Consider the following 27,185-nt stretch of genomic DNA (forward strand, 5'->3'; position numbering starts at 1 on the left):
ATGGGTTCGGCCCAGCCTTTAATACAAGGCCCAGCCAAATTCACTGAAAATCTCAATGAACCCCTTGAGTCCATCGTATGAACCCTATGGGCCCAACACTTACATTAAGTGGTCCCTGGGCCAAGCCATCTTATAAAAACCCAGGGACTGTGGGCAGGTGCAAGATTAGCCCATCAGGTATTGTCCTAAATGGTCTTACACTTAACCTCTCAGCCCTTAATGATCAAGCACTGCCCGACAAGAGAGGACCTCTCCCTCGGCTGCAAGGAACAGTGCCGCACTCTCCTCTCACATGGATCCCGGGAATTAAAACCATTTGCAAACATTTTGAAACCGTACATATATATGTAAATATATTAATTTTGCAAAAACAAAATTCCAACGATTGAAATCAACTGCCGGCAGTTTGGTTTCCATCAGAGAGAGTGCATTCCCGATCATTACCCTTTGTCCGACAAAGTGGCTGATTCTGTCACTATGACCACCCACTCAGATGAATTCTCAAACTGCCCCAACATACCCAGGTTTTGATCCCCACTCAGGATCTCACTGATTGGCATATCAAAGGCAGCCTGATCCAGCACCTAGTGAAGTGTCACAATCGAGTCTAGGGGTCAGGTGTAACTTTCCAGTTTTGCCCATCTATCTCCAAGGTCCAGGGCAAGACTGGAAATCTGGTCCGGTTCAAGGATTCAAGTAATCCCATGCTGTATGTGCCTCGGGTCTTACCCTGATGGCTGAGACAGGCCATCCCAACACTTGGTGGCACACCAGTATCAGCCTTGGCAGGATAAATCTCCCCAGACATATCCAACGGCTGTGAACATTTAAAACTAACATGAGTCTCTACAAATGTCCAGTTTTAGGGTTTTACACAGAATTAAACCAAACAACATGAATCAAACATGCACTTTATTTATTTCCACTAAACAACAAAAGTACATCAAAATGATTGAAGCTAAGGGCATACAAAACTGTCTAACAGCTCCCACTTGCACTTAGGTCCAATCTGGTACAAGCCGGAGTCCCATACTTTCCACGTGTTTCTCAAACACCTTCTGTGTCAGTGGCTTAGTCAATGGGTCTGCCACATTATCCGCTGATGCTACCTTTTGAATTAGGACGTCCCCTCTACCAACGATCTCCCGCAGTACATGGTACTTCCTCTCGATGTGCTTTGACTTCGAGTGGGCCCGAGGCTCTTTAGCCTGGGCGATCGCTCCATTGTTGTCACACAACAACGGGATGGGTGATGTGCTGGATGGAATCGCTCCCAATTCGTGTATGAATTTCTTCATCCACACGGCTTCCTTGGCAGCTTCACTTGCGGCAATGTACTCGGCCTCGGTTGTGGAGTCTGCAGTGGACCCCTGTTTGCTGCTTTTCCAGCAAACAGCACACGATCCTATCGTGAAAACATACCCAGATGTAGACTTTCTATCATCTGGATCCGACTGGAAATCGGCATCGGTATACCCTAGAACTTGCAGTGAACCACCATCGAATACCAGACAAAACTCTTTCGTCCTTCGAAGGTATTTGAGTATGTTCTTCACAGCAGTCCAATGCTCCTGTCCTGGGTTTGCCTGGAATCTGCTTACCACACTCACCGCCTGAGCTATGTCCGGGCGAGTGCACAACATGGCAAACATGATGCTCCCCACAGCTGAGGCATAGGGAACGTCTCTCATGCTCTCAATCTCCTCAGAAGTCTTGGGAGACATCTTCTTGGAGAGAGTGACTCCGTGCCTGAAAGGAACGTTTCCTTTCTTGGAGTTTTCCATGCTGTATCTTTTGACAATTTTGTCAATGTAAGCAGCCTGGGATAATCCAATTATCCGCTTCGATCTATCTCTATAGAGTCGAAGACCCAGTATGTATGAAGCTTCTCCAAGATCTTTCATGGAGAACTGCTGTGATAGCCACACCTTGACCGAAGTCAACATTCCTACATCATTCCCAATGAGTAGGATATCGTCCACATACAAGACTAAAAAGGTGATCTTATCCCCACTGGATTTCCTGTAAACACAGGGCTCATCCGGATTCTGCTCAAAGTCAAACGTTTTGACTGCAGAATCAAAACGGATGTTCCAACTCCTAGAAGCCTGCTTAAGTCCATATATGGATCTATTAAGTTTACATACCATGTGTTCCTGACCAGCAGCAATGAAGCCTTGCGGCTGCTGCATGTAGATATCTTCACTAAGATCTCCATTCAGGAACGCTGTTTTGACATCCATTTGCCAAATCTCGTAATCATGGTACGCTGCTACAGCTAGCAGGATCCTAATGGATTTAAGCATGGCCACCGGTGAAAAGGTTTCCTCATAGTCGATGCCTTCTTTCTGAGTATACCCTTTTGCCACCAAACGAGCTTTAAAGGTCTCAATCCTGCCATCGGGGCCCTTCTTCCTCTTGTAGATCCATTTGCAACCAATTGCTTTTACCCCGGAGGGCGGATCCACTAGAGTCCAGACTCCATTGGTCTCCATTGAGTCCATCTCGGCTCTCATGGCCTCCACCCACTTCTGGGAGTCTATGTCTAACATAGCTTCCGCGTAAGACACGGGATCCTCTTCACTAGTCAAGGCTTCCACCAGGTAACTATCCTGGTCATAACCATATCGGACTGGTGGTCTGGATACCCGGGTGGACCTTCTAGGTTGGTCATTACCTGGAACTTGTGGGTCATCTCCCACTGCTCCTGAGCTCTCCTCATCAAGAACTATTTCCTGACGATGGGTGTCCAGGATGTAATCGGATTCTAAGAATCGGGCGTTTCGACTGCAGAACACTTTCTGCTCACTTGGGTCATAGAATAGATAACCCACCGAATCCTTTGGGTAGCCTATAAACAGGCAACGGCTGGTTTTAGATTCCAACTTGTCCGCACTTGTTCTTTTAACGTGTGCAGGACAACCCCAAATCTTCAAGTGTCTCACACTTGGCTTCCTTCCGGTCCAAAGTTCATATGGAGTTTTCGGAACTGATTTGGTTGGAACCCTATTCAGCACGTAGGTAGCAGTCTCTAATGCGTATCCCCAAAAGGATGTGGGTAATTCTGAGCGTACGAGAAGTGACCGGACCATGTCTAATAAGGTCCTATTTCTCCTCTCTGAAACACCGTTGAGTTGAGGTGTAGCAGGAGGAGCTAGTTGTGACACTATCCCATTGGCCTTTAAGTAGTCCCTGAATTCGTCAGAGAGATACTCGCCACCTCGATCTGATCGAAGGGCCTTAATTTCTCTCCCTAACTGTTTCTCGACTTCCTGTCTGAACTCTTTGAACTTTTCAAATGATTCAGACTTATGTCTCATTAGGTACACGTAACCATATCGTGAAAAATCATCTGTAAAGGTGATGAAGTACACGTGTTGATTCCGTGTCCTAACACTCAGGGGACCACATACATCAGTATGTATTAGGTCAAGTGTGCCTGCACATCTTTCAGGCTTACCGTCAAATGGCCGCTTAGTCATCTTACCTTGGAGGCAAGGTTCACAAGTGGGAAGATTTTCTACGGTTAGAAAATCCAAAGGACCATCCTTTACCAGTCTTGTGATTCGGTCGACACCGATGTGGCCAAGTCGGTAATGCCAGAGGCACGTGAGATTTACTGTATCACGAGTCCTTTTCTTGGGACTTTCGACCGACGTAGTTTCGGTTAAGTTAGTTTCCAAAGAAGGATGCAGAACATAGAGACCGTTCTCTAGTTCCCCGCATGCGATGAATTTATTATTCCGTTTAACAGTAATCATATTACTAAAGTAAACAGTATATCCATCAGCACACAATTTTGAAACAGAAATTAAATTCCTTCTCAAGTTCTGTACATAAAGACAATCTTTAAGTACAAGGACTCCTTCTTTAAAAACTAATTCTACGGTTCCTATTGCCGTAGCTGCAACACTTGCAGTTGTTCCCAAGAACAGTGTCACTTCACCTTCACTCAGCCTTCTGCTAACTTTGAACCCCTGCAGTGAGTTACACGCATGAGTTGAAGCCCCGGAGTCAACACACCAGGACACAGAAGTAACTAACATATTAGTTTCTATGACACAAGTTTCGATATTACCTTTCTTAGATTCCAGGTAGGTAGGACAGTTCCTCTTCCAGTGGCCGGTCTGCTTGCAGAAGTGACAGACATCAGATGCCTTCTTCTTCTTCTGCTTCTTGGGTTTGGTAGTCTTCTTCTGGGGCTTCTTTGCCTTTCTCTTTCTCTTGCCCGATTTGTTAGCTTCAGCAAGCATAACCACAGGCTCATCCTTCTTGAGTAAATCCTCGGCCCTCTGCAACATATTGCTGAGTTCCTGGACGCTGACATTCAGCTTATTCATATTGTAGTTCATGGTGAACGCATTGAAGGAAGAGGGCAAAGAATTTAGGATGGCATCCACTTGCGTGCCAAGATCTAGCCCGGATCCAAGAGCTTCAAGTTCGTTGATGTATCCCATCATCCGAAGACAATGGTCATGAACTTTCTGCCCTTTGGTCATCTGCGCGGTCATGAACAATTTCAGGACCTTCTGTCGAGTAGAACGGTTCTGCTCCTCATACATTGTCCTTAGACTGTCCAATATGTCCTTGGCAAGTTCGATCTGATCGAACTGCCTCTGTATTGAGTTGTCTAATGAGGCAATGACAAAGCAGCGGGCTAGGGAGTTTTTATCCTCCCAATCTTGGTAGTCCCTCCTACGGGCCTCAGAAGCCTTATCACCCGGACGTTCCGGGGCAGGATTTTTCACTACCTTGTCTAACTTTTCAGAAGTTAGGACCAGCATAAGATTTCTGTACCAGTCGGCATAGTTTGGGCCCTTAAGCTTGTTATCGTCTAGAAGCTTTGCAAATTGACCGTTTGCCATTTTCTGATAAAACAGCAAAAACATTAGTCCACAACCTTAGTTTGATTCTTGTTTACCTACATAGATATGGCTTTTAATCTATGTTCCATTCCCATTTGTTCATCTTTGAGATTTCCCTCCTATCTCAGTGACGGAGACGACGAAATGTCTCTGGAAATGTGGGAAATCACATGGGGTGCGTGAAGCCAACTGTTTCAGCTGCATAACCCCACCACCTTTCTGTGACGGATCATATCCACTCATCAAATGAGTTTCCCTTTGGCCTCTGTCAGACAAGGTTCAGAGCCGTTTTCAGGTAAACCCTTCTGTCAGTGAGTGCACACCCATCATATTCAGGTTACGCCAAGGTACCGTGAGAGAGTTCCCATTTTCTGGTGAAGCCCCTCCCACATCGGTCTATGACGCCCCTATCATCTTATGAAACACTCTAACAGATCCAACAGCAAATGGATAGCCCAATTTTATGGTGCGTTTCCTCATTACTGATGGACCCATCATTGTGCTAATGACGGAAGGCCTTTAGAGAGTCCATCATATGGATCTCCCTATCACTTGCATTCATATTTGCTGGAGGGAACAAAATCACGGCCTAGTTCTAATTTAGGTCAAACCAAAGTGGCTCCCACTGACTTTCATAAAGTCAGATTTCTGGTGGGCCTTCATCGGCTAGGGGTTCCGTACGCATCCCTTTTCAGGGTTGTGGGGCCCACCAGGCAAAGAGGGGGTCATCCAATGACCTTCAGGGACACCATGGCAATGATGTGCATTCAGCCATGGTGTGCGCAAGAGCCACTAACGAGTCATCACGGGCCAAGTACTTATGGCCCATGGTCGCAGCACATCAAACATCCAAACATCACATGTAAAGGAGGAATTGATCCAATCAATTAATTGCTGTAAAGCCCATTCAACGGCCCATTTAAAAACCAAGTCATTAACGATTAATGTCCACTAGGTGTATGGGCTGAATCGCAGATAGCAGTTCGGCCCATACAGCTTATCTCACAATAATGGGCTTTTGCAGTTTTAACCCTTTAAAACTGGGCTTTACAGGTGGGCCGAATTAATCCCTTGTAATTGAACATCAGATTTGGAACGAAAGTGTGAGACAATTGGACTGAGAACAGCCCCTTTCGAAACCCAGATTCGGTCCAAACAGTTTTGGTCCAATCTAGTCCGAAATGGTCCAAAACTGATTTTCAATTCAAGAATTAATTATTGAATGATCTGAAATTAATAGTTTTGATTTCTAGCAAACACAAAACAATTATGGACTGTTCGCACCACCTGCAAAACAGAGGTTAATCACAAGGGTTGCAGTTTCATAAACTGCAAATCGCAGAAAACGATTTCTCCATCTGCAAATCTCCAGCGCCGCCATCTTCTTCCATCTTCTTTAATCAAGAAAAATAATAGGAATCCTATTTCTATTAATTACATTCTTGATCAAATCCTATACATTCAGTCTAAAAATAAAAAAAATTATTTACAGACCGAATTGAATGAAATAAATAAATAGAAAAGAAAAAGGGTGCGCAGACCATCTGCGCTAAAACTGCACTGCGATCTCCAGGTTTGAACAGTCCATTAAATCAAAATAAATAAAGAACAATTCCAAATAAATTTTGGATTTAATAGAAATTAATTTCAGATCAATCGCCCTTAACAAGAAACAGTTTCTTGAAAAAAAGAAAACAATCTGCGCAAATCTTGAAAGAACACCTTCTATCCATCTGCGCAGGGTCAGATCTGATTTTCTTTTGGTTCAAGATTCGAACCTGTGGCTCTGATACCACTGAAAGAATGGTAGGATCCATCTAATGGACGCCATAAAGGTTGCGGAATGGGTGGGGCGAATTTCAAAAATTTCCTACCTACTCCCAACTGGGAATCATATTCCCTGAATTTAGAATACAATATTCAAGGATCTACTTGAACCCTAATCAAACCAGATCTGTACCAAAAGATAAATGGGAGGATTATACCTGATCCGGAGAAGCAGTATCTCCCAAAGTTGGTGTTCACGCCCAAAGAATGCTCCAAGATCTGTCCCCGCTGAAGATGACACAGCTGTGGATGGAACAGAACCAGCAGGGTGCGTCCTACACACTGGATCCTTCACAAGAATCCCCTGGATGTACTAAACACTGAATTCTTTCAGTCTTTCTTGCAAGACTGATGTCAAGAACTGGTTACTTGACTTTCTTTTCTGCAAAGATCGAATCTTGCAACAATGCAGATGGCGGCGGCAGGAGGAGATCTCCAGAAACGAAAAGGCTGAACTGTTTTCTTTTCTGGAGAGTATGAGATCTAATCTCAAATCGCAGGAACCCTTCTTGCTTACCAAAACCCCTTGGATCGAAAATTTGATTTCTCTCCCTCTTGGTACATTCGAAATATCCTCCTTTCTTCTTGATTAAGAAATCTCCTAATTAGGAGTTATCCCAATCCAAATCAGTATTTGGATAGGGGATAATCTTAATCCTTTTCCCAGATAGAGTTAGCTTACTCCTGATCTTATCAGGAGGTTACCAGATTCAAATCTGATTTGAATTTGGTCTCTAAGAGTGGATAAGGCTAAGAGCCCAATCCTTTTTGCTAACTTCAATCTCAAATTCGCCCCATTGATGGGTGATCATATCAGCCCACTTCGAAATGGGCTTTAGGCCCATTAAGTATTCAGTGTTTAATTAGTTTCCAATCTGCTGCCCAGTTGGGCTTCTTTGTATGGCGTGGGACCCAAGCATTGATCTACACACCAGCCACATGGGTTCGGCCCAGCCTTTAATACAAGGCCCAGCCAAATTCACTGAAAATCTCAATGAACCCCTTGAGTCCATCGTATGAACCCTATGGGCCCAACACTTACATTAAGTGGTCCCTGGGCCAAGCCATCTTATAAAAACCCAGGGACTGTGGGCAGGTGCAAGATTAGCCCATCAGGTATTGTCCTAAATGGTCTTACACTTAACCTCTCAGCCCTTAATGATCAAGCACTGCCCGACAAGAGAGGACCTCTCCCTCGGCTGCAAGGAACAGTGCCGCACTCTCCTCTCACATGGATCCCGGGAATTAAAACCATTTGCAAACATTTTGAAACCGTACATATATATGTAAATATATTAATTTTGCAAAAACAAAATTCCAACGATTGAAATCAACTGCCGGCAGTTTGGTTTCCATCAGAGAGAGTGCATTCCCGATCATTACCCTTTGTCCGACAAAGTGGCTGATTCTGTCACTATGACCACCCACTCAGATGAATTCTCAAACTGCCCCAACATACCCAGGTTTTGATCCCCACTCAGGATCTCACTGATTGGCATATCAAAGGCAGCCTGATCCAGCACCTAGTGAAGTGTCACAATCGAGTCTAGGGGTCAGGTGTAACTTTCCAGTTTTGCCCATCTATCTCCAAGGTCCAGGGCAAGACTGGAAATCTGGTCCGGTTCAAGGATTCAAGTAATCCCATGCTATATGTGCCTCGGGTCTTACCCTGATGGCTGAGACAGGCCATCCCAACACTTGGTGGCACACCAGTATCAGCCTTGGCAGGATAAATCTCCCCAGACATATCCAACGGCTGTGAACATTTAAAACTAACATGAGTCTCTACAAATGTCCAGTTTTATGGTTTTACACAGAATTAAACCAAACAACATGAATCAAACATGCACTTTATTTATTTCCACTAAACAACAAAAGTACATCAAAATGATTGAAGCTAAGGGCATACAAAACTGTCTAACAACGCATTAGAGACTGCGATTTACGTGCTGAATCGGGTTCCAACCAAATCGGTTCCGAATACTCCATATGAACTTTGGACCGGAAAGAAACCAAGTGTCAGACACTTGAAGATTTGGGGTTGTCCAGCACACGTTAAAAGAACGAGTGCAGACAAGTTGGAATCTAAGACTAGCCGTTGCCTATTTGTAGGCTACCCAAAAGGCTCTGTAGGTTACCTTTTCTATGACCCAGGTGAGCAGAAAGTGTTCTGCAGTCGAAATGCGCAATTCTTGGAAACCGACTATATCCTGGACACCAATCGTCAGGAAGTTGTTCTTGATGAGGAGAGCTTAGGAGCAGTGGGAGATGTCCCACAAGTTCCAGGTAGTGACCAACTTAGAAGATCCACTCGGGCATCCAGGCCACCAGTCCGTTATGGTTATGACCAGGATAGTTACCTGGTGGAAACCTTGACTAGTGAGGAGGATCCCGTGACTTACGCGGAAGCTATGTTGGACATAGATTCCCAGAAGTGGGTGGAGGCCATGAGGGCAGAGATGGACTCAATGGAGACCAATGGAGTTTGGACTCTAGTAGATCCGCCCTCCGGGGTAAAGGCAATCGGTTGCAAATGGATTTACAAGAGGAAGAAGGGCCCCGATGGTAAAGTTGAGACCTTCAAGGCTCGTCTGGTGGCGAAAGGGTACACTCAGAAAGAGGGCACCGATTATGAGGAAACCTTTTCGCCTGTGGCCATGCTTAAATCCATTAGGATCCTACTAGCTGTAGCAGCATACCATGATTATGAGATTTGATCAGTCAATTAAAAGGGGCGAATTATGATGTGGATTAGCTCATAGGATTGGGCGTAGACCCTATCCACTTAGAGAGTCTAAGATCTAAATAAGATTTAGATCTGGAAGCCTCCAAATTAGATTTGAAGATGGCTGATCTGATCTGCAGATAAGATAAGGGTTTTCCCTTATCACATAAAGGGACTTCTAATCTAAATATAATTTGGATCAGCAGCTCCTAATAGGATTAGGAGCTAATTCCTTTAAATCTATAAAAGGAGGAAGGGGCGGCAGCCTTTAGACATGCAACCCAAAACTCTTGTCTTCAGAGCTGAAATCACAAGAAGGGAGAATTCTGCACCCTACGAAATCTCTCTTGCCGCCTCCTTCTTGTCGCCGCCATTATCTCCAGTTCGATCTCCAGTTCTTGGGAGAAATCAAGATCTGATCTTGATATCAATCTTTTGGGAAAAGATTGATTGGAGTTGTACTCACAAGCCATCCAGTTGATTCTTGCAAAGGGTCATGTTCTTTTGAAAAACATTGCTGATTCTACTCCATCCTACATTGTGCCATTTTCAGTGGGAGCAGTCTTTGGATCCTTCCTTGGGCGTGAACACCTCCATTGGGAGATATTATTTCTCCGTATCAGGTAATCCTCCCTCCAACTTCTTTTGGTTCAGATCTGATTTGGTTAATGGTTCAAGATTGATCCTTGAAAAATATGTTTTTCTAAAATAGGCAATACAATTCCCAGTTGAAGGGAGAGAAAAATTTTTGAAATTCGCCCCTTATTCCGCAAGATTTGGAAGTCCATGTGATGGATATCCTATCCCTTCATTTAGCACCTCGGTGAACCCCTCGCTCAACTAGAACCTCAGTCCAGCCTCCAAACTGTGCTCATAAACACATAGTTCACTGAGCTAAGAATCAGTGGCTATCTCCCTAGGAAGTGAACACCTCATTTGGTATTCCGCGGGAATGGCATACATTGCTCGGATCTGAGCCATGTCCCCGGGCGCCAAGACGCAGGACGTTGTGCCAAATCGACGACCTACCCGTAGAGAAAGCTCTGCTTCCATCTCGGAGGGACCAACCTAAGCCTCCTCAACTTCGGCAGCCACAAAATCTCTCAGCTAAGGCTCGTAGTTCAAGCCGTAAGAAGAGCTGGAACCGGAACTACTGAAGGACACGGAAGAGGAAGAGGACTAATGAGATGAAAAGTACATATTGGGCAATTCACAAGAGCTGAGGAGCGAAGACCACCAAGCTATCTGTCGTGTTAGTTGTCGAGCTCCCCACTGTCTTCCTTTTTATAACTATCAGGAACGCGGATCGAGAAGAAATCAGTGGTGCAGATGAAGCACCTCTAACAATGCCTCGGAAGACCAATAATGTATGACGGGAAGCCTTGAAAACCGATGTGGCATCCTCCTCAAGCAGTAGTTATGCCTATTAATTGCACCGGTTCAACTACACTACCGGTCCAACCTTTGACGTGGAGAGCCACAGTACCGGTCCAACCTTCGACGTAAACCCTCGGCTAGGGCACTCAAGTCCTCGGATTGGTTGCTTAAGGCTACAAGGCTACGCAGTAGTCTAGCCGAGGACTCCCCTCCTCAACAGCAGAACTGGGGGAGTGGTTTGGGAACCGAAACTTCGGCGGAACCCGTCTTCGTAGCACAGAAATCTCGAAGGAACCCATCTTCGCAGCCCGGCACCCCGTGGCCGAACATCACAACCTCAATTCCAGAGCTCGGCCTCCAACCATCAGCAAAAGGCCTTTCCTCGGCATACGGTCGAGCTAAGCCTCGATTTCGGAAGGTTGGCATATCAAAGTCGAGCATGACACAAACCCCAAATCCGAAATACAGATCCAACTCCAAATCTCGATGCACCATGGCCGAGCATCACCACTGCACCAAAGCTTGACTTCCACTTGGAACCAGAGTCATTCCTCGGCCCCAACAGGACGGACTCAGAAGCTCAGTTTGACACTTTGGCCCTTCGCCAAGCTACACAACCGCACAACATTTCGGGGAGTGGTTCGAATTCCGAAGTCAGAGCTTTTAGAGTTCTGCAGCGAACAATGGGAAGATTCCTCGACCATTCTCCATATTGCCTGGTTCTCAAGATTGCGACAGTCACCGGGGAACACCAAAAGGGCCAGATACCCATCCAGACATCAACTTGAAGTTCTTCAGCTGGAGAACGAATTGGACTACTTCATTCCTCGACTTTAGAACTGGGGTAGTGGTGTTCGGGTCATGGTTGAGCTGGTCCTGCGAGACACGTGGCTGCCTAGCTATCGCCCTGCCATGTCATCCAGGCTTTGCCACGTCGGCCTAGCTATACTATTATTGTGGCCCCCGTCTTATCCTTCCAGCCATGTGAACTACACGTCATGGGGATGAGTACAATTACAGATAAGGAGGAGTAAGGAAAGATGATTCCACAAGGAAATGGGACTCTATCTCGAGTACCTCTGACCAGGATACGTATCTTTGGCTAATAAAAAGGCACTCCATGCTCGAGGGACCAATGTATCTTTGACACAAAAATAAGGTGTTGGGCTCCAACACCTTGGGCTAATACGATAGAGGGCCCATACATTGGGTCCCACTAAAACCTTCCGTCCCATTGAGCCCAACATGAATTCAAAAAAATAAATAATAAACAAAAAGAGGGGGGAAGAAATTCTGGTTGGATCTTGACCGACCACATTACCCATGAGGTGTTATTACACCTAGCTAACAAGTGGCTTCTTCATAAATGATTTCCCAATTAGTTGAACATGGCCCCATAATTAAGGGAGATTGATTGAATTGCCATTTCAGTCTAGAGAAGAGCATTTAAATTGAATTATTGGATCTCAATGACATCCAATTTAATCTAAGTTAAGAAGGAATGTTACAATTAATCAATTGGATTTCCTTTTATGTGTAGAACCAACCATGTGCGAAATGGCACTTCGTTCCAAGTACAGTTATGGATTGAAATTAACTTCAATTAAATGACTTAATTACCTTAATTAGGTCAACAAAATGATCACCGGTATGTCAATTTAGTGCCCCCATTTCAATTAATATTAAATGGTGATGAATTGAATTGAAACCATTCAAGTCAATTCAAATATTTCAAACCAACTCATCGTCTATTGGTGAGCCTCTATAAATAGAGGAGAAAACAAGAGGAAGCTCCCATTCGGCTCCCCCCTTTCAACTACTGCTTCCGTGGTTTTTGAAAAAGGAGAGGAAATGCGCTGCACTAAGATCAAGGGAAAAAGAAGAAAGGCCCCAACTCTTGAATTGCCGAAGCACCGAAATTGCTACAACTTCGTGCCACATCAACTCGTGAAATTCCCATGATTCAAAGGGCTTCTGTCAATTCTACAAGCAAGAACATTGTTTCAGCTGTTTACGTTCTAATCCTTGATTGAGCATGAGTAAATTTTCATTGACACAAGGTTGGGCGTTGCTTGCTTCTCATAATTGCAAGTTCTAGTCACAGTTTCAGCTTTTGTCCAAGGCAAGAGAATCAGAGGGTTTTCTTTGCCAAGAAAAAGTGCGTCTGTATCCCATTTAAATTTCTGAAAAGAAAAAATTCAATTCCTTTGAATTTATCCACATTAATTTTTGTGCTCCAAATTTACGCACGAAATTTGTATTGACAACAGGAAGGGCAGCGTCGTAAATAATATTTTTGTTACTTGACTATCTAAACCTTGCCCAAGTTCTTTCAGTTTCTTTATTCTTTGTTAAACGAGACTTGAATAGGCTTTCTCATCTCCTTGCCCAGTGGGGTTTGGTCTCTTCAATGAGTGGTTGGACGCATGCCCTTTGTCCTATTTCATAAACTATTTTAGTTGATTACTTTTGTTTCTGTTCCTAAGGCGGTGTTTGGTTGCAAGGCAAATAAATTTGTATTGATGCAAAGTTATAGCAGTGCAAATGATTTAGGTGAAAATTCTGATGTGAAGCTGAATAAAATAAAGTGCAAAACAAAATTAAATCAAAATATGCATTATTTTCATTTGCACTCCCATGCATTTTTATACTAAAGCAAACAATTTTGTGTTGCAACCAAAAGCAGCCAAAAGCTCAGTTTGAAAAGTGTACAAATACAAATATACATGTAGAGTACAAAATCTTATATTTTGTACAAATTTACACTACATAATTGTATTTGTACTCTTTCCAAACTGAGTCTAAGTAATTAGTAGTACTAGTAAGTGATTTCTTTTTTTGGTGTTTCTTGTCTTTGCTTTGTTGTTTTGTTGCTGTGGAGTGAAAAGTGAAATTCTGTTGACCAAAGAAAAAAAATAAAAACAAAAGTCTAAGTAGAAGCCTACCTAATGGCTGGTAGTGGTTGCCATCAAACTACAAATCACATCACGCAATAAAATCACATGTCATTAGCATCATGGACGAGCCTATATATATTTCATAAATTGTGAGATTGTGAGCGGTGAGAGAGGGATTATCTTTATTCTAACTGTGTAGCTTTCTTTCTAATTCTTCTCTACAGTGAGTATGGCTTTAATCATCAGTAATCACTTTGAAACCCCAAATGAAGAGAAAGAAGAAGAAAATTGTATATTGGCGGCCATGCAATTGGCAAGTGCTTCAGTGCTTCATAAATAAGTGTTTATTTTTCGCTTATTGTGGGGTCCCACCACTTAAAATTAATTCATATTCGAATAAATTATTATTTTAAGTGTTTTCAAATAGAGGATAAACTGATTTTTAAGAATCCTTATGTCCAAGAGAAAAAAATCTTTGCAAATAGAGGATAACATGGGGGTTGGCCCGGCAAGACCCACGTCCCAAGCCCGTGGCGTGGGCCAGGCCGGGCCGTGAATCATGCCAATGCTATTTATTTAAAAAATTTGAAAAAACTTAAAATTTTAATTTTATATTAATTTTGAGGTATACAATTGCTTATATACAATAATATATATATATATATATAGATATATATGTGTGGGTCATGCTGGGCCATGCCAGCACATGGGCTACGGGCAACACGGCCTGCTTGGTTGTTCCGTGCTGGCTTGGCTCGCAGACCAAAAACCCCAGGCCCAACATGACCCACACGACTGTATCGGCCCTAGCATGACCTATGTGCCATCATTGGGTGAGCTTAAAGCACTTAAAATCCGAAGCTAAAATGGAACAAGCACTTAAAAAAGCCAACCAATTCTGGCTTATTCTTTTAGTGTTTATTATCAAAATAATCACTTATTTTACGTTATTTTGTCGATCATAAATAAGTGTTTATTTTTCGCTTATTGTGGGGTCCCATCACTTAAAATTAATTCATATTCGAATAAATTATTATTTTAAGTGTTTTCAAATAGAGGATAAACTGATTGTTGTTTTGCTCATTTGATTGATAGAATAAAAAGAAAGAAATGTATGTAAAGAGTATACAAATATATAAGAGAAAGGGCAAAATAGTCCGACAAATTAAGAAGGATAATTTGGGGATTTAGAAATTTTTAAGAAACACATGAACGAATGTTAACGGAGGGGGGAAAGTGTTAGAATTTGAAAGTTTAAGAGGGTCAATTGGATTAGCATCGGTGCGCATGAAGACTCACTTCGATAGTTGAGATATCACCACCTAGATCTCCCATGATGAGTCTCATTCATCATTTGTATACTCTACAGTGTAACCTTTGGACGAAATAACAAACAAAATAGACAATCAATTAATGATGCGTGACTCTAACAAATATCTTGGATGGTTTTAAAAGTTATATTAATCTAGATATCATTCTTGAACTTAGTATGCGATTGGTTCTATTTATGTTTTTTAATTCGATGATTGTATTTTATTTGTTTGTAAAATCAAAAAGGTAATAATTATAATCGTTTATGACAATTAGGCGTCATTAAGCATCAAATCAGCGTAATAGTGAAAAAATACCTAACCATTAGTGGAAGCTTTGTAAACCTTTTCCAAATGCTAAGCATGAACAAAAATCAAAGTCAACTTTTACCATTCTAGATGCCTAGGAAAAAATAAGAAAGGGGAATTGCTGAAATAATACCTACCTAACAGCATTTATTGTTAAACCCACCCATTATTATTGTGAATCCTGTTACTCCTAACTCAAATATAAAAACAAAAAAAACAAAATGGTTTTCATGCAAGGTTATATTATATATGTCCAGTCTCATTGTCCAAGACATATACAAATGGCTTATAGCTTAGGATTATTGGGGCAACTAGAGCACTTTGTTGAAGATTCCTTTAAGCATACACAGACAATAATACATCCTTGTCCTTGTTAAGTTGAAAAAAAATCCAACCAACAAATAAGGCAAGATGTCGGTGGATCTATCATACATGGCCATTCACTACTTCATCTCCACACACAACTTTAGGTGGAAAAACAATTGCCACGTAACCCATTCGGTAGAAATATCTTAGAAAATTTATTGAAACCTCTACAATTCCTATCTTTTGGGTAGATTACATACAATTACCATGTACTTTGGGGTAGCGATATATAAGTACCCTGAACTTCAAAATGCGATAATTGAGTATTTTGAACTCTCAAAAATATACACTCTAGTCAAATGTTGTTAACTAGGGGTGATCATGAAAAACCGGATCAAGCTGAAAACTTTGATTATCGGTTTGATTTTAGTTAATTCATATAAAAGATAGGCGATTAATTGAATCCACCGATTAATAAATATATATTCATATATTATATATATTTATGTATATTATAAATGAATATACATTTATTAATTAAATATAAATATTTATATTATAAATATAAGAAAACCAAAAAACTGATGAACTAATAAACTGGTGGTTAGCTCAACCAATCAGATGCCTTCTTCTTCTTCTGCTTCTTGGGTTTGGTAGTCTTCTTCTGGGGCTTCTTTGCCTTTCTCTTTCTCTTGCCCGATTTGTTAGCTTCAGCAAGCATAACCACAGGCTCATCCTTCTTGAGTAAATCCTCGGCCCTCTGCAACATATTGCTGAGTTCCTGGACGCTGACATTCAGCTTATTCATATTGTAGTTCATGGTAAACGCATTGAAGGAAGAGGGCAAAGAATTAAGGATGGCATCCACTTGCGTGCCAAGATCTAGCCCGGATCCAAGAGCTTCAAGTTCGTTGATGTATCCCATCATCCGAAGACAATGGTCATGAACATTCTGCCCTTTGGTCATCTGCACGGTCATGAACAATTTCAGGACCTTCTGTCGAGTAGAACGGTTCTGCTCCTCTTACATTGTCCTTAGACTGTCCAATATGTCCTTGGCAAGTTCGATCTGATCGAACTGCCTCTGTATTGAGTTGTATAATGAGGCAATGACAAAGCAGCGGGCCAGGGAGTTTTTATCCTCCCAATCTTGGTAGTCCCTCCTACGGGCCTCAGAAGCCCTATCACCCGGACGTTCCGGGGCAGGATTTTTCACTACCTTGTCTAACTTTTCAGAAGTTAGGACCAGCATAAGATTTCTGTACCAGTCGGCATAGTTTGGGCCCTTAAGCTTGTTATCGTCTAGAAGCTTTGCAAATTGACCGTTTGCCATTTTCTGATAAAACAGCAAAAACATTAGTCCACAACCTTAGTTTGATTCATGTTTACCTACATAGATATGGCTTTTAATCTATGTTCCATTCCCATTTGTTCATCTTTGAGATTTCCCTCCTATCTCAGTGACGGAGACGACGAAATGTCTCTGGAAATGTGGGAAATCACATGGGGTGCGTGAAGCCAACTGTTTCAGCTGCATAACCCCACCACCTTTCTGTGACGGATCATATCCACTCATCAAATGAGTTTCCCTTTGGCCTCTGTCAGACAAGGTTCAGAGCCGTTTTCCGGTAAACCCTTCTGTCAGTGAGTGCACACCCATCATATTCAGGTTACGCCAAGGTACCGTGAGAGAGTTCCCATTTTCTGGTGAAGCCCCTCCCACATCGGTCTATGACGCCCCTATCATCTTATGAAACACTCTAACAGATCCAACAGCAAATGGATAGCCCAATTTTATGGTGCGTTTCCTCATTACTGATGGACCCATCATTGTGCTAATGACGGAAGGCCTTTAGAGAGTCCATCATATGGATCTCCCTATCACTTGCATTCATATTTGCTGGAGGGAACAAAATCACGGCCTAGTTCTAATTTAGGTCAAACCAAAGTGGCTCCCACTGACTTTCATAAAGTCAGATTTCTGGTGGGCCTTCATCGGCTAGGGGTTCCGTACGCATCCCTTTTCAGGGTTGTGGGGCCCACCAGGCAAAGAGGGGGTCATCCAATGACCTTCAGGGACACCATGGCAATGATGTGCATTCAGCCATGGTGTGCGCAAGAGCCACTAACGAGTCATCACGGGCCAAGTACTTATGGCCCATGGTCGCAGCACATCAAACATCCAAACATCACATGTAAAGGAGGAATTGATCCAATCAATTAATTGCTGTAAAGCCCATTCAACGGCCCATTTAAAAACCAAGTCATTAACGATTAATGTCCACTAGGTGTATGGGCTGAATCGCAGATAGCAGTTTTGCCCATACAGCTTATCTCACAATAATGGGCTTTTGCAGTTTTAACCCTTTAAAACTGGGCTTTACAGGTGGGCCGAATTAATCCCTTGTAATTGAACATCAGATTTGGAACGAAAGTGTGAGACAATTGGACTGAGAACAGCCCCTTTCGAAACCCAGATTCGGTCCAAATAGTTTTGGTCCAATCTAGTCCGAAATGGTCCAAAACTGATTTTCAATTCAAGAATTAATTATTGAATGATCTGAAATTAATAGTTTTGATTTCTAGCAAACACAAAACAATTATGGACTGTTCGCACCACCTGCAAAACAGAGGTTAATCACAAGGGTTGCAGTTTCATAAACTGCAAATCGCAGAAAACGATTTCTCCATCTGCAAATCTCCAGCGCCGCCATCTTCTTCCATCTTCTTTAATCAAGAAAAATAACAGAAATCCTATTTCTATTAATTACATTCTTGATCAAATCCTATACATTCAGTCTAAAAATAAAAAAAAATTATTTACAGACCGAATTGAATGAAATAAATAAATAGAAAAGAAAAAGGGTGCGCAGACCATCTGCGCTAAAACTGCACTGCGATCTCCAGGTTTGAACAGTCCATTAAATCAAAATAAATAAAGAACAATTCCAAATAAATTTTGGATTTAATAGAAATTAATTTCAGATCAATCGCCCTTAACAAGAAACAGTTTCTTTAAAAAAAGAAAACAATCTGCGCAAATCTTGAAAGAACACCTTCTATCCATCTGCGCAGGGTCAGATCTGATTTTCTTTTGGTTCAAGATTCGAACCTGTGGCTCTGATACCACTGAAAGAATGGTAGGATCCATCTAATGGACGCCATAAAGGTTGCGGAATGGGTGGGGCGAATTTCAAAAATTTCCTACCTTCTCCCAACTGGGAATCATATTCCCTGAATTTAGAATACAATATTCAAGGATCTACTTGAACCCTAATCAAACCAGATCTGTACCAAAAGATAAATGGGAGGATTATACCTGATCCGGAGAAGCAGTATCTCCCAAAGTTGGTGTTCACGCCCAAAGAATGCTCCAAGATCTGTCCCCGCTGAAGATGACACAGCTGTGGATGGAACAGAACCAGCAGGGTGCGTCCTACACACTGGATCCTTCACAAGAATCCCCTGGATGTACTAAACACTGAATTCTTTCAGTCTTTCTTGCAAGACTGATGTTAAGAACTGGTTACTTGACTTTCTTTTCTGCAAAGATCGAATCTTGCAACAATGCAGATGGCGGCGGCAGGAGGAGATCTCCAGAAACGAAAAGGCTGAACTGTTTTCTTTTCTGGAGAGTATGAGATCTAATCTCAAATCGCAGGAACCCTTCTTGCTTACCAAAACCCCTTGGATCGAAAATTTGATTTCTCTCCCTCTTGGTACATTCGAAATATCCTCCTTTCTTCTTGATTAAGAAATCTCCTAATTAGGAGTTATCCCAATCCAAATCAGTATTTGGATAGGGGATAATCTTAATCCTTTTCCCAGATAGAGTTAGCTTACTCCTGATCTTATCAGGAGGTTACCAGATTCAAATCTGATTTGAATTTGGTCTCTAAGAGTGGATAAGGCTAAGAGCCCAATCCTTTTTGCTAACTTCAATCTCAAATTCGCCCCATTGATGGGTGATCATATCAGCCCACTTCGAAATGGGCTTTAGGCCCATTAAGTATTCAGTGTTTAATTAGTTTCCAATCTGCTGCCCAGTTGGGCTTCTTTGTATGGCGTGGGACCCAAGCATTGATCTACACACCAGCCACATGGGTTCGGCCCAGCCTTTAATACAAGGCCCAGCCAAATTCACTGAAAATCTCAATGAACCCCTTGAGTCCATCGTATGAACCCTATGGGCCCAACACTTACATTAAGTGGTCCCTGGGCCAAGCCATCTTATAAAAACACAGGGACTGTGGGCAGGTGCAAGATTAGCCCATCAGGTATTGTCCTAAATGGTCTTACACTTAACCTCTCAGCCCTTAATGATCAAGCACTGCCCGACAAGAGAGGACCTCTCCCTCGGCTGCAAGGAACAGTGCCGCACTCTCCTCTCACATGGATCCCGGGAATTAAAACCATTTGCAAACATTTTGAAACCGTACATATATATGTAAATATATTAATTTTGCAAAAACAAAATTCCAACGATTGAAATCAACTGCCGGCAGTTTGGTTTCCATCAGAGAGAGTGCATTCCCGATCATTACCCTTTGTCCGACAAAGTGGCTGATTCTGTCACTATGACCACCCACTCAGATGAATTCTCAAACTGCCCCAACATACCCAGGTTTTGATCCCCACTCAGGATCTCACTGATTGGCATATCAAAGGCAGCCTGATCCAGCACCTAGTGAAGTGTCACAATCGAGTCTAGGGGTCAGGTGTAACTTTCCAGTTTTGCCCATCTATCTCCAAGGTCCAGGGCAAGACTGGAAATCTGGTCCGGTTCAAGGATTCAAGTAATCCCATGTTGTATGTGCCTCGGGTCTTACCCTGATGGCTGAGACAGGCCATCCCAACACTTGGTGGCACACCAGTATCAGCCTTGGCAGGATAAATCTCCCCAGACATATCCAACGGCTGTGAACATTTAAAACTAACATGAGTCTCTACAAATGTCCAGTTTTATGGTTTTACACAGAATTAAACCAAACAACATGAATCAAACATGCACTTTATTTATTTCCACTAAACAACAAAAGTACATCAAAATGATTGAAGCTAAGGGCATACAAAACTGTCTAACAGCTGTTCACGTTCTAATCATTGATTTAGCATGAGTAAATTTTCATTGACACAAGGTTGGGCGTTGCTTGTTTCTCACAATTGCAAGTTCTAGTCGCAATTTCGGCTTTCATCCAAGACAAGAGAATCAGAGGATTTTTCTTTGCCAAGAAAAAGAGAGTTTGTATCCCATTTAAATTTTTGCAAAAAAAAAAAAAAATTCCTTTGAATTTGTGCACATTAATTTTTGTGCTCCAAATTTAAACACGAAATTTGTGTTGACAACAGGAAGGGCAGCGTCAGAAATAGTATTTTTGTTACTTGACTATCTAAACCTTGCCCAAGTTCTTTTAGTTTCTTTGTTCTTTGTTAAACGAGACTTGAATAGGCTTTCTCATCTCCTTGCCCAGTGGGGTTTGGTCTCTTCAATGAGTGGTTGGACGCATGCCCTTTGTCCTATTTCATAAACTATTTTAGTGGATTACTTTTGTTTCTGTTCCTAAGGCGGTGTTTGGTTGCAAGGCAAATAAATTTGTATTGATGCAAAGTTATAGCAGTGCAAATGATTTAGGTGAAAATTCTGATTTTTTTTTCAAAATTTACCTTATTTTCTTTGATTGTAGTTCAAATAAAGTAAAATAAGATGTGAAGCTGAATAAAATAAAGTGCAAAACAAAATTAAATCAAAATATGCATTATTTTCATTTGCACTCCCATGCATTTTTATACTAATGCAAACAATTTTGTGTTGCAACCAAAAGCAGCCAAAAGCTCAGTTTGAAAAGTGTACAAATACAAATATACATGTAGAGTACAAAATCTTATATTTTGTACAAATTTACACTACATAATTGTATTTGTACTCTTTCCAAACTGAGTCTAAGTAATTAGTAGTACTAGTAAGTGATTTCTTTTTTTGGTGTTTCTTGTCTTTGCTTTGTTGTTTTGTTGCTGTGGAGTGAAAAGTGAAATTCTGTTAACCAAAGAAAAAAAATAATAACAAAAGTCTAAGTAGAAGCCTACCTAATGGCTGGTAGTGGTTGCCATCAAACTACAAATCACATCACGCCTTAAAATCACATGTCATTAGCATCATGGACGAGCCTATTTATATTTCGTAAATTGTGAGATTGTGAGCGGTGAGAGAGGGATTATCTTTATTCTAACTGTGTAGCTTTCTTTCTAATTCTTCTCTACAGTGAGTATGGCTTTAATCATCAGTAATCACTTTGAAACCCCAAATGAAGAGAAAGAAGAAGAAAACTGTATATTGGCGGCCATGCAATTGGCAAGTGCTTCAGTGCTTCCTATGGCCTTGAAAGTCACTACAGAACTAGATGTGTTCGAGATCATATCTAGAGCTGGCCCTGATGCGTACCTCTCAGCTTCAGAGATTGCCTTGCACCTTCACACTGAAAACCCAGATGCAGCAACCATGCTCGACCGTGTCTTGTCTCTACTGACGAGCTACTCTGTTCTTAAATGCTCTCTCGTCAAACGGGACAATGACCAAGTTGAAAGGCGTTATGGCTTGGCTCCTGTCTGCAAATTTTTCACCAACAGCCAGGACGGAGTGTCTCTTCGACCCCTGGATCTACTGCAACAAGAAAAGTCTCTCGTGGATAGCTGGTATGATCTTACTTGCCGAGCTATGATCTCTGATTTGGGCACAATATTCCACCACCAACATCACTCCTTATGTGACATTCATTCTGTATTTCCGGGAGAAAAAAAAAACACTACATTCTCTCTGAACTTTGTCGCTGCTTGCAGGTACCGGCTGGGAGATGCTATATTGGAAGGTGGAATTCCTTTCCATAAGGAACATGGAATGACCTTATTTCAGTACTGTGAGAAAGATTCAAGGTTTAACGAATTCTTTAATAAGGGAATGTCATGTCACACCATAATAGTCTTGAAGAAGATTCTTGACACATACAAGGGATTTGAAGGTCTTAAAGAGGTGGTTGACGTGGGAGGTGGGAATGGAACCACACTAAAAATGATTACATCTAGGTATCCTCAAATCAAAGGTATCAATTTTGATTTGCTTCATGTGATAGAAGCAGCACCTGAAAGAATGGTAGGATCCATCTAATGGACGCCATAAAGGTTGCGGAATGGGTGGGGCGAATTTCAAAAATTTCCTACCTTCTCCCAACTGGGAATCATATTCCCTGAATTTAGAATACAATATTCAAGGATCTACTTGAACCCTAATCAAACCAGATCTGTACCAAAAGATAAATGGGAGGATTATACCTGATCCGGAGAAGCAGTATCTCCCAAAGTTGGTGTTCACGCCCAAAGAATGCTCCAAGATCTGTCCCCGCTGAAGATGACACAGCTGTGGATGGAACAGAACCAGCAGGGTGCGTCCTACACACTGGATCCTTCACAAGAATCCCCTGGATGTACTAAACACTGAATTCTTTCAGTCTTTCTTGCAAGACTGATGTCAAGAACTGGTTTCTTGACTTTCTTTTCTGCAAAGATCGAATCTTGCAACAATGCAGATGGCGGCGGCAGGAGGAGATCTCCAGAAACGAAAAGGCTGAACTGTTTTCTTTTCTGGAGAGTATGAGATCTAATCTCAAATCGCAGGAACCCTTCTTGCTTACCAAAACCCCTTGGATCGAAAATTTGATTTCTCTCCCTCTTGGTACATTCGAAATCTCCTCCTTTCTTCTTGATTAAGAAATCTCCTAATTAGGAGTTATCCCAATCCAAATCAGTATTTGGATAGGGGATAATCTTAATCCTTTTCCCAGATAGAGTTAGCTTACTCCTGATCTTATCAGGAGGTTACCAGATTCAAATCTGATTTGAATTTGGTCTCTAAGAGTGGATAAGGCTAAGAGCCCAATCCTTTTTGCTAACTTCAATCTCAAATTCGCCTCATTGATGGGTGATCATATCAGCCCACTTCGAAATGGGCTTTAGGCCCATTAAGTATTCAGTGTTTAATTAGTTTCCAATCTGCTGCCCAGTTGGGCTTCTTTGTATGGCGTGGGACCCAAGCATTGATCTACACACCAGCCACATGGGTTCAGCCCAGCCTTTAATACAAGGCCCAGCCAAATTCACTGAAAATCTCAATGAACCCCTTGAGTCCATCGTATGAACCCTATGGGCCCAACACTTACATTAAGTGGTCCCTGGGCCAAGCCATCTTATAAAAACCCAGGGACTGTGGGCAGGTGCAAGATTAGCCCATCAGGTATTGTCCTAAATGGTCTTACACTTAACCTCTCAGCCCTTAATGATCAAGCACTGCCCGACAAGAGAGGACCTCTCCCTCGGCTGCAAGGAACAGTGCCGCACTCTCCTCTCACATGGATCCCGGGAATTAAAACCATTTGCAAACATTTTGAAACCGTACATATATATGTAAATATATTAATTTTGCAAAAACAAAATTCCAACGATTGAAATCAACTGCCGGCAGTTTGGTTTCCATCAGAGAGAGTGCATTCCCGATCATTACCCTTTGTCCGACAAAGTGGCTGATTCTGTCACTATGACCACCCACTCAGATGAATTCTCAAACTGCCCCAACATACCCAGGTTTTGATCCCCACTCAGGATCTCACTGATTGGCATATCAAAGGCAGCCTGATCCAGCACCTAGTGAAGTGTCACAATCGAGTCTAGGGGTCAGGTGTAACTTTCCAGTTTTGCCCATCTATCTCCAAGGTCCAGGGCAAGACTGGAAATCTGGTCCGGTTCAAGGATTCAAGTAATCCCATGTTGTATGTGCCTCGGGTCTTACCCTGATGGCTGAGACAGGCCATCCCAACACTTGGTGGCACACCAGTATCAGCCTTGGCAGGATAAATCTCCCCAGACATATCCAACGGCTGTGAACATTTAAAACTAACATGAGTCTCTACAAATGTCCAGTTTTATGGTTTTACACAGAATTAAACCAAACAACATGAATCAAACATGCACTTTATTTATTTCCACTAAACAACAAAAGTACATCAAAATGATTGAAGCTAAGGGCATACAAAACTGTCTAACAGCTGTTCACGTTCTAATCATTGATTTAGCATGAGTAAATTTTCATTGACACAAGGTTGGGCGTTGCTTGTTTCTCACAATTGCAAGTTCTAGTCGCAATTTCGGCTTTCATCCAAGACAAGAGAATCAGAGGATTTTTCTTTGCCAAGAAAAAGAGAGTTTGTATCCCATTTAAATTTTTGCAAAAAAAAAAAAAAATTCCTTTGAATTTGTGCACATTAATTTTTGTGCTCCAAATTTAAACACGAAATTTGTGTTGACAACAGGAAGGGCAGCGTCAGAAATAGTATTTTTGTTACTTGACTATCTAAACCTTGCCCAAGTTCTTTTAGTTTCTTTGTTCTTTGTTAAACGAGACTTGAATAGGCTTTCTCATCTCCTTGCCCAGTGGGGTTTGGTCTCTTCAATGAGTGGTTGGACGCATGCCCTTTGTCCTATTTCATAAACTATTTTAGTGGATTACTTTTGTTTCTGTTCCTAAGGCGGTGTTTGGTTGCAAGGCAAATAAATTTGTATTGATGCAAAGTTATAGCAGTGCAAATGATTTAGGTGAAAATTCTGATTTTTTTTCCAAAATTTACCTTATTTTCTTTGATTGTAGTTCAAATAAAGTAAAATAAGATGTGAAGCTGAATAAAATAAAGTGCAAAACAAAATTAAATCAAAATATGCATTATTTTCATTTGCACTCCCATGCATTTTTATACTAATGCAAACAATTTTGTGTTGCAACCAAAAGCAGCCAAAAGCTCAGTTTGAAAAGTGTACAAATACAAATATACATGTAGAGTACAAAATCTTATATTTTGTACAAATTTACACTACATAATTGTATTTGTACTCTTTCCAAACTGAGTCTAAGTAATTAGTAGTACTAGTAAGTGATTTCTTTTTTTGGTGTTTCTTGTCTTTGCTTTGTTGTTTTGTTGCTGTGGAGTGAAAAGTGAAATTCTGTTAACCAAAGAAAAAAAATAATAACAAAAGTCTAAGTAGAAGCCTACCTAATGGCTGGTAGTGGTTGCCATCAAACTACAAATCACATCACGCCTTAAAATCACATGTCATTAGCATCATGGACGAGCCTATTTATATTTCGTAAATTGTGAGATTGTGAGCGGTGAGAGAGGGATTATCTTTATTCTAACTGTGTAGCTTTCTTTCTAATTCTTCTCTACAGTGAGTATGGCTTTAATCATCAGTAATCACTTTGAAACCCCAAATGAAGAGAAAGAAGAAGAAAACTGTATATTGGCGGCCATGCAATTGGCAAGTGCTTCAGTGCTTCCTATGGCCTTGAAAGTCACTACAGAACTAGATGTGTTCGAGATCATATCTAGAGCTGGCCCTGATGCGTACCTCTCAGCTTCAGAGATTGCCTTGCACCTTCACACTGAAAACCCAGATGCAGCAACCATGCTCGACCGTGTCTTGTCTCTACTGACGAGCTACTCTGTTCTTAAATGCTCTCTCGTCAAACGGGACAATGACCAAGTTGAAAGGCGTTATGGCTTGGCTCCTGTCTGCAAATTTTTCACCAACAGCCAGGACGGAGTGTCTCTTCGACCCCTGGATCTACTGCAACAAGAAAAGTCTCTCGTGGATAGCTGGTATGATCTTACTTGCCGAGCTATGATCTCTGATTTGGGCACAATATTCCACCACCAACATCACTCCTTATGTGACATTCATTCTGTATTTCCGGGAGAAAAAAAAAACACTACATTCTCTCTGAACTTTGTCGCTGCTTGCAGGTACCGGCTGGGAGATGCTATATTGGAAGGTGGAATTCCTTTCCATAAGGAACATGGAATGACCTTATTTCAGTACTGTGAGAAAGATTCAAGGTTTAACGAATTCTTTAATAAGGGAATGTCATGTCACACCATAATAGTCTTGAAGAAGATTCTTGACACATACAAGGGATTTGAAGGTCTTAAAGAGGTGGTTGACGTGGGAGGTGGGAATGGAACCACACTAAAAATGATTACATCTAGGTATCCTCAAATCAAAGGTATCAATTTTGATTTGCTTCATGTGATAGAAGCAGCACCTGAAAGAATGGTAGGATCCATCTAATGGACGCCATAAAGGTTGCGGAATGGGTGGGGCGAATTTCAAAAATTTCCTACCTTCTCCCAACTGGGAATCATATTCCCTGAATTTAGAATACAATATTCAAGGATCTACTTGAACCCTAATCAAACCAGATCTGTACCAAAAGATAAATGGGAGGATTATACCTGATCCGGAGAAGCAGTATCTCCCAAAGTTGGTGTTCACGCCCAAAGAATGCTCCAAGATCTGTCCCCGCTGAAGATGACACAGCTGTGGATGGAACAGAACCAGCAGGGTGCGTCCTACACACTGGATCCTTCACAAGAATCCCCTGGATGTACTAAACACTGAATTCTTTCAGTCTTTCTTGCAAGACTGATGTCAAGAACTGGTTTCTTGACTTTCTTTTCTGCAAAGATCGAATCTT

At 41.8% G+C, this 27,185-nt stretch overlaps 2 protein-coding genes across 2 annotated transcripts in view; both read left to right on the top strand.

Annotated features, from left to right (window-relative positions):
* Positions 1–21,474: 21,474 nt before the first annotated feature.
* On the top strand, positions 21,475–23,170 carry LOC148791454 (caffeic acid 3-O-methyltransferase 1-like). Its single transcript, XM_088888456.1, has 2 exons — positions 21,475–22,306; positions 22,451–23,170. Exons 1-2 carry the CDS (start codon positions 21,882–21,884, stop codon positions 22,773–22,775), a joined length of 750 nt encoding a protein of 249 aa, XP_088744582.1. The 5' UTR covers positions 21,475–21,881; the 3' UTR covers positions 22,776–23,170.
* Positions 23,171–25,752: 2,582 nt separating this feature from the next.
* Positions 25,753–27,185, top strand: part of LOC148791455 (caffeic acid 3-O-methyltransferase 1-like) — a 31,035-nt gene continuing 29,602 nt past the window's right edge. Inside the window, exons 1-2 of the mRNA XM_088888186.1 lie at positions 25,753–26,310; positions 26,455–26,768. Coding sequence (XP_088744312.1) covers positions 25,886–26,310; positions 26,455–26,768 — 739 coding nt within the window. The 5' untranslated portion in view covers positions 25,753–25,885. The remainder of the gene's footprint in view (positions 26,311–26,454; positions 26,769–27,185) is intronic.

The sequence above is a fragment of the Nelumbo nucifera genome, chromosome 5 (assembly GCF_055504915.1).
Source record: "Nelumbo nucifera cultivar China Antique chromosome 5, China Antique-T2T, whole genome shotgun sequence".
In the NCBI taxonomy this organism is placed as follows: domain Eukaryota; kingdom Viridiplantae; phylum Streptophyta; class Magnoliopsida; order Proteales; family Nelumbonaceae; genus Nelumbo; species Nelumbo nucifera.

Excerpts from the sequence above, each read along its gene's own strand:
- LOC148791454 (XM_088888456.1), top strand. The coding sequence starts at position 21,882 with ATGGCTTTAATCATCAGTAATCACTTTGAAACCCCAAATGAAGAGAAA. Across the intron at positions 22,307-22,450 it reads AAGTCTCTCGTGGATAGCTG|GTACCGGCTGGGAGATGCTA; the intron begins GTATGATCTTAC and ends CGCTGCTTGCAG.